Source organism: Lucilia sericata, unplaced genomic scaffold (assembly GCF_015586225.1).
Source record: "Lucilia sericata isolate MDLA Ls3-8-SP2 unplaced genomic scaffold, ASM1558622v1 Contig000067F_arrow, whole genome shotgun sequence".
NCBI classification, from domain to species: domain Eukaryota; kingdom Metazoa; phylum Arthropoda; class Insecta; order Diptera; family Calliphoridae; genus Lucilia; species Lucilia sericata.
This window is the reverse complement of record NW_023994101.1, coordinates 696121-713912: the sequence shown is the minus strand read 5'-3', so window position 1 is coordinate 713912 and position 17792 is coordinate 696121. Positions and strand designations below refer to the sequence as shown.

The following is a 17792-nucleotide window of genomic DNA, read 5'->3' as shown; positions in this document are numbered from 1 at the left end:
ATTCAGAGGAAAATCTTTGTGGAATTCTTAGAATTTTTTGAAAAATTGTATATTTTGTAAAATTTTTAATAAATTTCTAGTTTATAGAAAATTTTAGGTTAATTTCATATTCTTAGAAAATTTTTCATAAATTTCATATTTCAAATAATTTGTTTATAATTTTCATGCAATTTTCTGCAAATTTCATATTTATTTCTTTATTACAATTATATATTCTTGGTAAAAACTAAAACTCCTTTTTATTTGATTTTCCCCTTGTAAACTCACACTTCTTACCATTTCTTTAACTATCACGTTAAAGTTTAAACTAACTGCTGCTGCCACTACGGGTATCCTTACAATTGGAGCATCATAACTAGCAAACGCCTAAAAGCGGTTTATATAAAAGAGTTATTATATGTATATAAAGTACCAAATACATATATTTACTATTACAATTCACATAAATACATATGTATATACAATCAAATTGTATATAGTATACCTGAGGAAAATCATTATGCTTATGTTTAAAGGTTAAAGTAAAATGCAAAGTTCTATTTCTGGCTTTATATTTATTTCTAGCTAAATATTCTAACTATCTTTCGGTCTGTCTATAGGTAGAGAGTTCAAATTATACTGTTCCCCAGGCTGTGATGAAACAAATACATAAACATAAATAATAGTTAGTACAACTATATTTAGCGAGTTTATTTAAAGTTCTATATACAATACATACTAATGTTTGTATATATCGCAAATAGGTTTATGTATTGTACGTACATATGCGGTGCACTGCAATAGTGTGGTTTGTATTTATTATTTATGTTTGTATTTGTTTAACGCGTTTAAAATTCTCCTGTTTGGATTTTTTTTTTTTTTTGCAGTTATTCATGTGTGCATTTATACCAGTTTCTACACAGAACTTTTGCATGAATGTAATGTATCCTTTCAAAACACTCTTTGGTCGAAACCTCAGACTACTTTATGGACTAGAATTTTAGTTCTTTTGACAAGTATAAAATCTTTACAATGTAGAGTGCAAGTTACTCATCACTTAAAAGCAGCAAGCAAGGAATAGGGGAGTCCATCATAACTTTAGTATTCCTGCGTACTGCAGGGTTCATGTATGTATATACATTGCATTCCATATTTCATATGTGGTACCATAATTCACTGCTTAACTCCCTCGAACTCGTTTTCCCTGCAATATATTTATATTCATATACATTTGTATATATGTATGTACACTTACTGATAAATATACATAAATTCTATGAATATTTGTAGTTTATTGTTAGCATTTAACTTTATTTTAAAAATATAAAAATTTACTTTCATATACACACACACACACATGCTTCTTTTGTTTGAACATTAAATCAACGTTCATATTGAGTTTTTTCCTGTCTATTTGATATTGGTATACAAATAATGTACTCATGTATGTAAATATTTTTTATTTACATATATTTGTGTTGCGTGCAACATGTCGGTGGAATAAAAAAAAACAACTTTGATATTTTATTATGAAATTTAGGGTTCAACACTACTCCTCTTTGTAAAGCAAAATTCTTAGAAACAGCCAAAATTCTGTTTATAAATTTTACAGTAAAATTGTTAAAAAATTGTTCATAAACGAGTACAGTCTTATGAAGAAACATAAACTCACGTAAATCTCTTGTCAAGTCGGGTTAAGTTGAAATATCTTTGCCCAAACCAAAACGGAAAATAAGTTTAGAAAATAGGACTATTTTGACATTTAAATATAACCACGTACCTAAACAAACATGTAAATTGCAGATAAAAAGTTTAAATGTAACAATCACTAAACCGTAAATCCATATACAGTTCTATTCATTTAACTCATTATTCGAATTATTGGACTATTAAACAGATGGTGTTGAAAACTCGCAGCAGCATCAACAACACAAAATAGCGATAAACATTTGAAATGCATTCAAATTGAAGAGATACATTTTACAACAATTTTTGTTTCATTTTAATAGTTACGCCAACTCATACCAACACACACCAACGTAACAATAGTAAACTCAAACATACAAATATGTTTTAACAACGCAAATATGAATTTGTCCATTCATGTGTGTTTATAGATGATGTATGTATGTGTATGTTATTTATTGTGTATTAGTATTACACAGTTGTGTCAATTGTGATGTTTACTGCTGCATTGAATTTGTCATCACCGTTGTTGCGCACTTCCGTTTCCGTGTATTGTCGTTGTTAAATAGAACAACAATAATAACTATAGCAACTATAACAAGCATATCTAAATGATGGCTAACATTTAAAACAGATGATGCTTAAAATGTTAAAATATACACAGGAACTAAATATCATCATCACAACAGCAGCAGTAGCAAATACCTACATACATGTGATTGTCATTACACTTACCTACATACTCGTAAGTTGTATATTTGAGGGTGTTTTAGCAGTTCAAGTTGCTAATAATGATGGTGTTGTTATAAATGTTAGTGTTATTTAAGCTAACAGCAATACAATTGTAAGATAATTTTATATTTTATATGTACAACAATACATAAATAGTTATTCCCATGTATGTATTTACAATAAATTTACACTTACGTATGTATGTATTAATATATTTAACCCAGAAGATTTAACGTTAGAACCCAAATATTCTAGTAGGGTCGTGTAAACTGTACATTTGTAAAGGAACAAATGTGTAGCTGTCGTCAGCTAATTCATTGTCATCTGGCACATATAACTGGAACTGCAGGGTTATTTTCAAATGCCTTCAAACATACGTTATATTTTTCTACTAAATATACACATGCATACATGTGTATTCGCACATTAACTAAGCTTAATTTTATATGTTTATCTATTTATCCATGTATATTTATCCATGCATTTATTTTAGAATTTTTTTTATACACATTTAACAAAACAAAAAAAACACCTACCTCACTTAGTTTGATATGTAAATTTTGTGTGTTCACTTTATGCCTCAATAATTCCAATTCGCGAAAAAAGTAAATGTATTTAATTAGTTCACTGTTTTCACTGACTGACTGAATTATATCTGTTGATGAATTCTACAAGTCCCCTGATAATTAAATTTTTGCATACAAATTTTTGTTAAACAAAAAAAAAACTCGTTATGTGTTTGATAATTTATTTGACTTTATTAAATGAATAAATTTCTATTCCCAAATGGTTAGGAAATCATTGATTTGTTAGCACTGCTGATGTTGTTGATGACATGTGTATTATGAGTTATTTATTATTGCTGACTACCAAGCAAATATTTATGGTATTTTTACACATATGCAAAGCAATAACATTTTCCAAAATTATTATATACAAAATATTAAGTTTTATTTTGGGAGTACTTAAAATGATTGGTGGTATGCTACTCTATAAGTTAGAGGGTTACAGGTTCAATTCCATCTAGAGACTATGATTCATTTATAACGGTTTTTTGGGATTTGGGCTTTTAAATAAGATATAGTTTACTATGTAGATATAGACTCCGCTTTTCCTATAATTTGATCCTATTTTTCCAAAATGATCGCAATCTAACTATAAAATTTATAAAGTTACTTTATTTTTATTAATTTCCAAAAATACATATTACCTACTATTATTATTACTATAGTTTTTACACATCACAGTTCTATTGTGCAAAGACTTGTATTATTTAAAAGTTTATGGGGGTAGAAAGTTACACCAGACTGAACAAATTACTACAACTATTGTATTGAAATCAAAGTGAAGTAAGTTTTATTGTATATATGACAATTTTCCATAACAATCATGATTACTGTCAATGAAAAATATATGAAAAGTTTCTGCGTTTTTCTCCTCGAACACTGTAAACCAAGACATCCTCACATAAAACTCAAATTAATAACCCAGCAAACATATAATTCAACTTATGAAATATACAACTTTGTATTTTCAAAACATAGCAATTATGAGTCTTAGTTTTAGTTTAACCCCCCTATATATGGTTTATTAAGCAGTTTTTACAAATTTCCTATACTAAACCGTCTATAAATTTTTAAGCATTAAAGAATACGGAAGTAAATATTTATGTTTGTTGGGTTATCATATGATACATAGTATGTTGGAGACAATATATTTACATTTCATACTCCATCAGACACAGTTATTAAACAGAACTCCATGGAAACTGTTAACGCTTTATTGTTTGTGTTTTTGTATTTTATATGAAAATAAATTGACCACAATTTGTATAAAATTTTTGATTAATTAGTAAACAATTTTACTGTCTTCCTATCATGTAGCTTTCAAGCAAAACTTATACATTTTTCTACCGTACACCACTATGCTGATGTATCTAACATCCAAATATACGCTACAGGATAATTTGATGAATTTTGGCACATACTCTTCTTTCGACCCAAGGACGAACGCTATTGAAAATGGTTGAAATCGGTCCATTATTTTGCATGGCCACCATACAGTCGTAGCCCCAGAATAGGGCTTTTGAGGGAAAAAGAAATATACACGCCTGGTACCAAATTGACACCAAACAGTTTACAATTTTTCAATACCATCCGTTGTCAGAGTATAAACATACGTACGACAACACTATGTAATGTTGACAACATTGCAACAATTCGTTGTCGAAATCTAAATGTTATACACATCCGTTGTCTAAATGTTAACAAACGTGGTAAGCTTACTATTGACAAACAATCTGTTGCCAATAGTGAGCTTACCACGGTTGTTAACATTTAGACAACGGATGTGTATATAATTTAGAATTCGACAACGAAATGTTGCAAAGTTGACAACGTTGCGTTGTCAACAAGGACACTAATAGCCTACACAATCATTCATAAAAGAAATATTAAAAAGTATGAAAAAACTAAAACTGTGAAATACCACAAAAGTCTGTGCAACTTAGTATTACTGTCACAAAGGCATGTTGTTAGACAAACTGTATACATTTCATATAAATAAACAAATTCAACCCTGTAATGTTGCAAGGAATCAAAGTATTATTTTAAAGTATTAACAACTTGTCTAATTTGAAATTATAAATGTTTAAGTAATGCTAAACACCTCTATATTGAGCCCAAGTAAACTAACGGTTACGTTACTTTAGAGTCCCTAAGTAATGTAAAGGGAAGATATTTTTCCGCACTAGACTTTACAAAGTAGTTCAGTATAGTTACTCTGCATTACAGGGAAATGTTTGTGTAGGTGTTAGTAAATAATACAATTGAATATTGAAAACAAAAATCCTATACACAGACACCGAATTTTCTACAATCACATAGAAACTAAACAAACATTGCAAAGCTTGCAAAATTTGTAAAAGAAATATACAAACATGTCAAAATTTATTAGGGTGTCTACGATCAGAAAGCTTTTTTGAAAAATTTTGTCACTTTTTAATATTATAAACAGGATCATCAATTTATACTTTATAAATGGTCTTTGATGGTGATATAAAAATATTAACTAAAACGCAACTTTCATTTAAGTTAAAGCTTTTTTGGAAGCTTACCTAATATTTATAAAAACTATATAAAATTCCAATTCATATGGGTACTCCAGCATGTTGCATTTGTTTTTTTTTTTTTTTTTTTTTCTTACTTTTTTTATTTGTCTCTATATTCAGACTTTAAGTGCCACTTGGGAAATCAATGTACTGTGTTGTTTTGGGCTGCAAGTTGTTTGTTGTTGTATACAACATCATTGCAAAATTCATGTATAAAGTAATGAAAAAAAAAACTGTTGTAGAGCTTTATATTTTTTAGTCGATATTTTAAATTTTTGTTGTTATTCAGATTTACTTTTTTTTGTTACTGTTGCCGTTACTGTGCGGCATTTTTAAAAATCCGGTAAATATAAAAACAATAAACAAAAATTTGTCTACTTACGTGTATATAAGTAGAATTTTGAATCTAAAAGGCTTTATTGTATTTGAGCGGCTTTAAAGCCTACCACAATCCTCTAATAACAACATCATCATAGATTTTTGAAAAAATATTCCCAATTTTTAAAGGCGAACAAAATAAGAAAAAATTTTCATTGCCAAAATAAATGCCATTGAAAAAAGTCATCTACACTCCTATATGAATCCGACCAATAGACCAAACCAACAATAAATCAATAAAGTAGATAACAGTTTGACCAGACCAGATGATAGACCAGACCATAGACCAAACCGAAAACCAGACGATGGACTAGATCATATACCAAACCAGGCCAGATCATAGACTATAGACCAGACCATAGACCACATAACCGAAAACCAGACGATAGACTAGATCATAGACCAAACCAGACCACATCAGACCATAGACCAGACCATAGACCAGACCATAAACCAGACCAGACCAGACCATAGACCAGACCATAAACCAGACCAGACCAGACCATAGACCAGACCATAGACCAGACCATAGACCAGACCATAGACCAGACCATAGACCAGACCATAGACCAGACCATAGACCAGACCATAGACCAGACCATAGACCAGACCATAGACCAGACCATAGACCAGACCATAGACCAGACCATAGACCAGACCATAGACCAGACCATAGACCAGACCATAGACCAAACCATAGACCAGACCATAGACCAGACCATAGACCAGACCATAGACCAGACCATAGACCAGACCATAGACCAGACCATAGACCAGACCATAGACCACACCATAGACCAGACCATAGACCACACCATAGACCAGACCATAGACCAGACCATAGAACAGACCATAGACCAGACCATAGACCAGACCATAGACCAGACCATAGACCAGACCATAGACCAGACCATAGACCAAACCATAGGCCAGACCATAGACCAGACCATAGACCAGACCATAGACCAGACCATAGACCAGACCATAGACCAGACCATAGACCAGACCATAGACCAGACCATAGACCAGACCATAGAACAGACCATAGACCAGACCATAGACCAGACCATAGACCAGACCATAGAACAGACCATAGAACAGACCATAGAACAGACCATAGAACAGACCATAGACCAGACCATAGACCAGACCATAGACCAGACCATAGAACACACCATAGGCCAGACCATAGACCAGACCATAGACCAGACCATAGACCAGACCATAGACCAGACCATAGACCAGACCATAGACCAGACCATAGACCAGACCATAGACCAGACCATAGACCAGACCATAGACCAGACCATAGACCAGACCATAGACCAGACCATAGACCAGACCATAGACCATAGACCAGACCATAGACCAGACCATAGACCAGACCATAGACCAGACAATAGACCAGACCATAGACCAGACCATAGACCACACCATAGACCAGATCAGTTATCGAGCGGTATCAAAGATATGTATACATATATATTCTGTGAATTAAATATCGATATAGAATAGAATAAAGGCACATTTGCGTTAATTTCAATAAAATTACAATTAATTATACCATGATAGAGAAATTAATATTTATCGATACATACATATATGTTGGAATTGTGTGAATCCTTTAATTGACATTAAGGTCGAAACAGTTTTATTGACATTTTAACTTAACAATTAAGGAAATAAACACCTTTATTTCAATTAATTGCTATCGACATTATTTTATACAACCCATATACATACATAAATACATAAATAAATCGATATACATATAAAGAAACATGATTAATCACGCATTAAATAAAAAGTGAAAGGATATACTTATGTATATGTATTTATACCACAAGTCCTGGTATTTACTCATGTATGTATTTTGGATAAAAATTGTTTAATAAATAGTAAATAAAAATGTCATATTTATAACTGATTAATGTATAAATAATCACCACTTATAAAGGATTAACACTCAAACTTACACAGCAATCAAAATGTATTATTTATTAAATGGGTTTAAGTTTTTCCTTTTTTCTTTTTTGAAACATTAATTCATATTCAAGCGTTTATTCGTTCATTATTAAATTGTTGAGATTTGCATGTTTAAAATGAAACAATAATTACCACAGTCATTATCACTACTATAATTTTATTTAATTTTTTTTTATTCAATATTATTATATATTTCCGTACTACATTTAAACATACATAATTACTTAATTTCAGTTATATTTGACTTTATTTTAAATCTGTATGTTATCTGACTGCGCCTTATGCCTTAGAATTCATATCATGCATTGAATATTTTACAATAAATATTTTTATTCACATTGAATAATAAATTTAACAATTTTACATTTTTGTTTATTGTTTTTTTTTTTTTTTTTTTGTGGGCCATATTTTTAGTATTTATGGCCATCATTCCAGAAATTTAGCAATTCTCGTGGTCATCATATGTTGGCGGATAATAGATTTCAATATGGCATTGATTTTAATCGTCCTCAACAAGAGTTGTTGCAACAGCAACATCAACAACATCACCCTAACTATTTGGCAGAGTTGGAACAGGAGACATTACGCAAATCACAACCACAAATTATAACCAAAGACTTGACATTATCCTCGACAAAATACAACAACAACAACAACAATGATGATGTTGATGACGATGATATTGATGCTGCTGAAGAAGATATAGAATTGGGAAATACAGATGATGATATGGTTGCACAAATGGATGTAGTTATAAATGCAGATGGTGTTGATAGCAGTGAAGGAGCCGAAGGACAATCAACATTACATTTACCTCATGCTAGATGGCCAAATCATTGGACGGATATGAATTCACAATTATCCGAAACAACACCCTCAATCACGTACAAATGGCTAACGAGTCCTTGGTCCGAATGTTCACAGAAATGTGGAGCTGCTGGTTCAGGCTTAAGGGTAAGTTACACACACATACACGATGATAATGTTTCAGTATTTTTGTAAATTAAATTGTTTTGCAATTTTGTTCATTTTGTTTACTTTAAATTAGAGACGTACTATTACGTGTGTTAGAATCAATTTTAAAAATAATCAACTACTAACACAAGGAATGGAAGCCACCAATGTACAGCAACTACAAGAATCTCAACTACGGGAGGTTGATGAAGACAATCAAGAGGTTGTGGATAATGCTTTGTGTGAGGACTATGGTTTAGATATACCCGATACTTTTGAAACGTGCGGCAATGAAGAGTGTCCACGTTGGCTTAAGGGCGAGTGGACGCTGTGTCATCAATCACGTTGTTTTGGCCGCAATACAGCCATACAAAAACGTGAGGTGTCTTGTCGTTTTGCCAATGATTCGTTGGCCACAACATGTCCGGAATATGAAAAACCCATAAGTCGCCAGGAATGCTATAATGAACGCTGTCGTGGTGTTTGGAGAGTAGAACCTTGGTCAGAGGTAAGTTGTATTTAAAAACGAAGTTCATTAACTCTTTAGTTTAATATATCTTGATTATAGTATTGTATTTGTTTATTTTTTTGTCTCCTTTTTATTTGTAATAATTTTAGTGCAATGCACCTTGCGGTCGCCAGGGTATTAAGTATCGTGTACTGCAATGCGTTTGGTATGGCACCAGAAGACCAGCAGGAAATGCCTGCAAACATCAAACCAGGCCGGCCGTTATGAAAGTTTGCAAAAGTCCACCTTGTTATGCAAAAGGTAAATATTAAAATTAATGTTCTGTTTATATATTTGTTGGTGTGTAGATAATAAATCAGGATAAAGTGGGTAAAGACCGGCCGAAGGTGTTTAAAAAAAGTTGAATTACTTTTATTTATATTAAACATAATACTCAAAGGTTTTTTTAAATATCTTATGTCAAAATAATTATTATACATGGTTACTGCAATCATTAAAGCATTATTTCTCAAATTTTTAAATATGATGCTCACTATAATCTTATATTTAGTTGAGGTAATCATATTATCCTAAATTCATTGTTTATATGATTGCTGCAATCAGTTATCTAGTTGACGCAATCATATTATTCTAAATTCATTGTTTACTTGATTGCTGCTATTAAGTATACTTATGTTCCTCACAATCAATTTTTCATTGTGTATACTATTTGCCCCACCGAATATACTTTTGTGTATAAATATTCCTCTTGCCTCTTGCCTAATTTAATATATCGTCCATCATGTAAAAATAAAATGAAATTAAATGGCATTTGTATACTTTTTTTTCTTTCTCTCATTTTGTTAATTCTACTTTAGCTTTACAACATTGTAAAGATACTTCACGTTATTGCCGCAATGTACGTTCCATGGGCTTATGTCGTTTACATCGTTATCAAGAGAAATGTTGCAAATCCTGCAAATATAATAACATTCCAAATTAGCACACATTTAATAATCATCACAATCATCATTATCATCATACTCAGCCACATTATTATCATCAACAACAAGAACAAATAGAACATCAACTACAGACACCAGCAGTAGTAACATCATTATACACCTTTGGTGAAACCATATTTGCACCAAAAAATTTTACATAACCAAACAAAATCCAATGACAAAGACGACACTTTTTTTGTAACCAGCAGCCGGATAAATGGAGTGTCAAGATTTTAGTATAATGTAACTAAATGAAGCCGCATTAGAAAAGTGTAAGAGAAAAAAAATTATGGAAAACGAAGCAATTATAGTTAAATGAAAAAGAGTTTATAAATTAAATTATAATTTTTGATATTACTATTTTTAAAATACAACAAAAAAAAAATATATATAGCAAACGATAAACTAATCTTTAAATAATTAAAATATGTATTTGCGGAAGAGCAAATATAAAATAGTTTAAAAAAATATGAAAATCCTATAATTAAAATCTTTAAAATTTAAGGCTTAAAAGAAACAAATAAGACCCTTTAGTTTAACAAAAAAAAATGATTTTAAAAATCGGCACATTTTAGTAAATAACTAATACCTTATCTTAATTATTATATTTAATGTCTTAATACAGCTCTAATAAACTAAACAGATTGAAAGTTGCAAGCTATATTTTGCGCTCCTTAAGGGCACGAATCAGTTTCCTCTAATGATTGTCAATACACTGACAGTTGTACCAAACGAAAGTCATTCTCCGCCTGGAATCAAATATTCCGCTGTATTTTATTGAATATTTCGAAATTCTTTAAAGATTGACCTTTGACCTTAAGAGCGAATTGTTAAAAAATGTGCGATTTTCTTAGGTTTCGTTATAAAAAAATCCTAAATATTTAGAAATTAAACTTATCATTGTTATTCCCAAAGCAATTAGATCTTCGTTTCAAATCGGCCGGAGTCATATGGATTCCAATATTGTAGACACATCGATAGTTGTTTTTAACGAAATTTTATCTCCATAAACGAAATCTTTTTCTGTATTTTATGAAAGTTTTTAAAAAGTTATAAGTTTGACCTTTGACCTAAGGAGCGAAAAATTTAAAGCGTTTCCAATTATGAATACAGCGACAGTTGTATTCAACGATTTTTTTCATCCAGGAATAATATTTCTCTGGATTTTAATGAAAAATTCCAAACAGTTATAATTTTGACCTTTGACCTACGGAGCAAAAAAACGTTGTGAATACAGCGAATGAATGTTTTTCATCCAAGAATAATATTTCTCGGCATTTTAATGAAAAATTCCAAACAGTTATAAGTTTGACCTTTGGAGCGAAAATGAGTTGTGAATACAGCGAATGAATGTTCAATGAAAGTTTTTCATCCAGGAATAATATTTCTCTTCATTTTAATAAAAATTTCTAAACAGTATAAGTTTGACCTTTGACCTCAGAAGCGAAAAAGCGTTGTGAATACAGCGAATGAATGTTTTTCATCCAGGAATAATATTTCTCGTCTTTTTAATAAAAATTTCCAAACTGTATAAGTTTGACCTTTAACCTCAGAAGCGAAAAAGTTTAAGGCGTTTTAATTTGCTGGGTTTCATCAAAATTCTTTAAAAATCCTTAATATTTAAAAATTTGAATTTGAAATCGAACCGTGTCTTCCAAAGATTGTGAGTACAGCGAACTGTTGTTATTCAACGAAAGTTTATTCTCATTGATACAGTTATAAGTTTGACATTTAAACTCAGGAGAGAAATGCTTAAAGCTTTTCAATTTGCTTAGGTTTCATTAAAATTCTTTTAAAAATTCTAAATGTTTAGAAATTAGTCGTTTGATTGTTATTCCCACATCAATGGGATCTTCGTTCCGAATCGGTCCAAGTTAGACTCTGTAAGAAAATTTTCCAAAAAAAAACTTTTTAGATCTTTGCTTTGAAAAACCCCAAGTCAGATATCCTCAAAGATAATGAACACGGAAACTGCAGTATAAACAGACCGAAAGTTTTCGATGCACTTTCTATATACTTAATAGTTTGACCTTTGACTTTAGAAATGAAAAAAAAAATAGTTTTTCTATAACTTCAATATCTTTGATGGGGATACTATCCTGCACTGGAATATTTCTCTATCAAAAGCTCTCAAATCATTCAAAATATCTTGAAATCCCTCCCAAAATGGATCTATTTTTGAGCAATAGAAAAGTTTTTATGGAAACTTATAAAACTTTGACTTTAAAAATGAAAAAAATAGTTTTTCTATAAATTAAATTTCTTTGATGGGGATACTATCCTGCATTGGAATATTTCTGTATCAAAAGCTCTCAAATCATTCGAAATATCTTGAAATCCCTTCCAAAATGGATCTATTTTTGGACAATAGCAAAATTCTTATGGAAACTTATAAAATGCCAAGAAAGCTTTTGAAATTGCTTAACTTTCTTGTAAAATGCTTTCACTGCCTTTTAACTTTCTACTAATTTTCAACATTTTACCGCTTGACGTTTTCATTCTGTTTTGTTTATAGGCATTAATACAAAATTAAAGTACTGGATCTTTTTGTTAATTGTATTATTTTTATAATTTTATTCCAAAAATAACATATAAAGTCATCCACCAAGATAAAAAAAATAAACAAAATGTAAACCAAACCAAATGAAATGAAAAATGAAAACGAATAATGTTAATGAAATAAAAATATTGCAAACATGAAAACAAACAAATAAATAAAATAAACTTACATGGCATAAATAAATGAATAAAATAATAAATATATAATAATACTTATGCATATAAAAAAATAAATATAAAATAAAAAATATTGTAGTTATACATACTATTATATAATAATACTATATACATACATATATGCCCATAAGCACTGTTAAACGAAAAATGATGTAAATACAATTGGTTTATACTTATGCAAAATAAATATTAATTAAAATAAAAAAAAAACAAAAGATTAAAGTATATAAACACCAGCATACACATATACATACATAAATTAATTAAACGTAAAAATACAAAAAAGTTGAGAACATTTATTATAAAAATTATATAAATAAACTAAAAAAATCCATAAAATGAGAGAAAAATAGAAATATGCCAAAAAAAAGACAAAACTCAACAACCAATAAAATCTATATAAATATTCATAAAATACATGCCACCAAAAGCAGCTAAAATACTAAATATTACTAAAGACTTAACGACAAACCGTTTCTTTTTTTTAAATAAAAATTAACATTAATTGAATATTAAACTTTAAAAACAGCTTGAATAAAATTTAACCACAAAATCTTTAAAAATATAAATACTATCTACTAAAGAAAACCAAAAATAAATCTTTAAAAAAAAACAAACAAACAAACCGTATACAAAAACTCCTTAAAACAAGTAATAAATACTTTCTGATTAAAAATGCTTTTTGTTTCAAATATACGTACCTGTTTACATAAAAAAGAAATTTGATCTAAAACTTACAACATTTTCCTTGGTAAACTCTACAAGTTTAAAGCCAACAATCAATTTTATTGGTTATTAATTTAATATGAAAAGCTTATTGTATTTGTAATAATTTCTTTTCTTTTCTATAAACAATTCTTAATAATACTCAAAACTATTTTGTAAATATTAAAACTCCCTTTTATTAAATACTACCCATTTCTTATTCCCCCAAAATAAATTCCCTCCTCTAAACAAAAAAAAAACTTAAACAGACTTAGATTTATATATAATTTATCAAAAATAATTATAGTTTAATATAACATTAAATTTAAAATGTTAAAAAAACATAAATAAAATAATGAGAAAATAAAAAAATAAATAAAATTAAATAACTATGCCTAAGTGTTTTATAAGATAAATAAACAAAAACCTTATAATTATTATTTTTAGTTAAAATTAAATTAAATTTAATAAACCAAACAAAAACAAATACGAAACACACAACAAATTATACTAATTGTTAGTTATTAAAACAACAATTAAAACTTGTATTATAAAATAAAATTATAATTGTAATTCTTTTAAGTTAAACTATATTTTTTAAATAACAAATTGCTCATTATTACGATTGTTTAAGCATTATTAAAAAAAAACAATAACAATTTTATTTTGTTTGCTTTAAATATAAGAAATCATTTACAATGTATTATTTTTGGGAAAATTTATGTTAAACAGAAGAACAGAAAAAAAGAAAATAAAATAAATAAATAAATAAAGTATAAAAACAAGTTGTAACACCATTCAAAATATAACGTCTTTTATTTGTGTTAGAATTCAGGAAATAATTCACAATAATAGATTTATTCTGAATTATTGAACATATTAGACTTTAGGAGGTTTGTTAATCAAGATCAAATATATGAAAGAAATTTTCAGAAAAAATTTCATTAAAATTCTAATTTCGCTTGCAGACTTTTTAAGTCTTATTAACTGCTTATGCTACACACTTGGAATATTTAAAACAAAAGACTTAGAACACATGCAGGAATATAGAATTTCCATAAAATATTTACCATACTTTTATTGAGAGCGAAATTGGCTTTCATCACAAATTTTAAGCAAAATTCTAAATTTTGCAAATGCGCATTTGTTAAGTATTCGAAGCAAATGCTTGGTTTAATAAACATTTAGAAAGACTTAAGACACAAACTCGTTACGAAAGAATTATGACACGAAGTCGACACGAAAGACTTATGGCACGAACCCGATCGAAACTAAGTGGTTATATTTGCATAAAAAAACCGTTTGGTTTAGTAAACACTTAGAAAGACTTAAGACAAGAACCTGATCAAAGTTTAGAGGTCATATGCATATGCAAAATTTAGAATTTTTATTAAATCATGATTGGATTAAAATTTTATGGTACTTTATACATATTTTCAGCAAATTTTGCTCTAATTAATTTTACAGAAAGATCCGGTTCAGTTTCACTTGAATTCCTTATGATTGTGGACTTACGCATGTGTCTTAAGTCTTTTGTATCCCATACTACCATAGCCGCCTGAGAATCTTAAAATAAGCACTAAATATTGATCTTAATTCAATCTTTATTAATAATAGTCTCATACAAAATCCCCTTCAGAAAAAGATTTGAAGGCCAACATTAACTTATAAATACTAATACCACGATGAAATTCTACATAAATAACTTTAATGTAGACATAAATCTCTCTACCAACATTTATAAGGATAGGCTCATATTTACCTCTGCCTCCATACAGCCCCTCTTTTTGAAAATCTCTTACTTTTTTGTCAACAAATTGCAAAAAATTTTCGGAATTCTGATAACAAAACAAATTAAAGATAAAACAAGTATTATTGTATTATTGCTTATATCTCCGTTATTTATTGGCAGATTTTGCTGATTAGGATAACTTCTCGAAAGTATGTCTGAATGAGTTATTGGAGATTTGGATCTCAACGAGATCTGCGGTTTTCAGAAAACTAATTTTAACAGAAACACAGACGGACAGACAGAAAGACAGACAGACAGAAAGTCAGACAGACAGACAGACAGACAGACAGAAAGACACACAGACAGACAGACAGACAGACAGATAGACAGACAGGCATCGACTCCGCTATCTTCAAGAATCCAGAATATATATACTTTATTGCGTCAGAAAATTATATTGTGGAAATTACAATAGGAATGGCAAACTTATATATATATACATATGTATATGTACCTTTCTCACGAAGGTGAAGGGTATATAAATTAAATTAATTTTAACATAATGACTGGTGTAGGGTGTCATATTTCTGGACATGACCGACAATACATTCTTACTTGTTTATTTACAAAATTTTTCTTTTAAAATTTAAAAATAAAACGCCTTAAAGAAAATACTATTGTTAAGTGACTGCACTTCTTCATAACACCCTGGACACAAACCCAATATTTAAAGAATTTTTGAAATACCCTGTGTGTGTATTTAAACGGGCGTTATTTGTCGTTTTTAATATCGACCCTAGGGTATTGCCAGACATGTTAAATTTAATGTTGCCACTTCATAATATTTACACAGAAAAACCGTTAATTTTGAATATTTATATTCGCATTTATAATTACTTTTGTATTAATATTATTAAATATTAGTACATACATTATAAATTTCTTTACAAATTTGTCACTAGATTAAACAGTTTAGTGAGATTTAAACACGTCGATATGTATGTATATTAGATTTTTAATTTATTTCATTTAATACCGCTGTCTGTCCGTCTGTCTGTCTGTGTGTGTATGAAAACTTTGCGCGCACTGTACAGGTCGTAATTTTGGAATAATTTGATGACATTTAGCTACTTTCTTGATGAGTACATAGAACTTCAAATTTTAACCACTAAACGCTTAAGCTGGATCCGAGCCTGTACTTAACCCTTGCCCCCATATAGCTTATCTTTCAAAAAATCACTTTTTGGCCATCAAAATATTTCGAAATTAAGGTAAAACACCACTTAAATCTTTTACTATAAAAAATAATTTACGTTTTTAACGCACTCACTGGTTTAGGGTATCATATGACTATACAAATTTTACCTTAGATTTTGCCAATTACATCAGGTTTTCGATAAATTTAGGTAAAACTAAAGACGCTTATCGTCATATACTTGTTTTTCCACCGATTTTGTTATATCATCTGATAGCTCTTCACAGAATCACTTTCTAACCCGATTAAGATAAGTCCGTTTGTCTGTCTGTCCATCTGTCTGTCTGTCCGTCCATCTGGCTGTCCATATAAAACTTGTGCTACAGGCGGATAATTCAATATATTTTAATGAAATTTGAACCATACAACAATTATACTAATATTTTTTCAGAAATCGACACAACAGCTTTTCAATAAATTGCTGTAATACATCGAAATAAAGGTAAAACATAGATAATAAAGGTAATGTTTAAAACATACTCATAACTGGTGTGAGGTATCATATGGTATGTATACTTTCCATTTCTTTCTTTGAAAAATCTTAAGCTAAAATTTAAAATTTTTTAAAATTTTTTGGTCTGTGTTTGTGATTTGGATATAATTTCTGAATTTATGACAAAATTTATTATATGATAATTTTTTTATGGGATTTCTAACAAATAAATGAATTTTTTGTATTACATAAAGCATTTAATTGAAATAAATATTTCCAAAATGACGTCATTTGCTACATATATTCAAATACATCAAACATCCATCTTACACCAGGAAACGCGACGTAAATGTAAACTTTAATATACGAGAATAAGTAAATCAAAAACGATATGCTTGAGATCAAGTAATAAACACTAATAAAGAAAACTAACTAATGAACTACACAGTACTTGGTCTTTATTACAAATAAAAAATAAATACAAAATTTCTTCAACCTTAGAAATAAAAAATAATGAATGTATGATTAAGTAAGAAAATATAAGGTTGGATGGACGGACGAGCGGTCCGCGGTTATTTAGATGAATGAAAGCGGATAAATGTTTGGATGGATGGATGGATGTATAGCTGGTGGGTCGATTCTAACTAACTGGCTA

At 29.3% G+C, this 17792-nt stretch overlaps 1 protein-coding gene across 2 annotated transcripts in view; it reads left to right on the top strand.

Annotated features, from left to right (window-relative positions):
- Nucleotides 1-13308, top strand: part of LOC119616323 (protein madd-4) — a 123605-nt gene extending 110297 nt beyond the window's left edge. For both annotated transcript variants that reach the window (XM_037972679.1, XM_037972680.1), the window contains exons 16-19: nucleotides 8285-8824; nucleotides 8919-9332; nucleotides 9443-9593; nucleotides 10151-13308. In XM_037972679.1, coding sequence (XP_037828607.1) covers nucleotides 8285-8824; nucleotides 8919-9332; nucleotides 9443-9593; nucleotides 10151-10275 — 1230 coding nt within the window. In that variant the 3' untranslated portion in view covers nucleotides 10276-13308. The remainder of the gene's footprint in view (nucleotides 1-8284; nucleotides 8825-8918; nucleotides 9333-9442; nucleotides 9594-10150) is intronic.
- Nucleotides 13309-17792: the final 4484 nt, after the last annotated feature.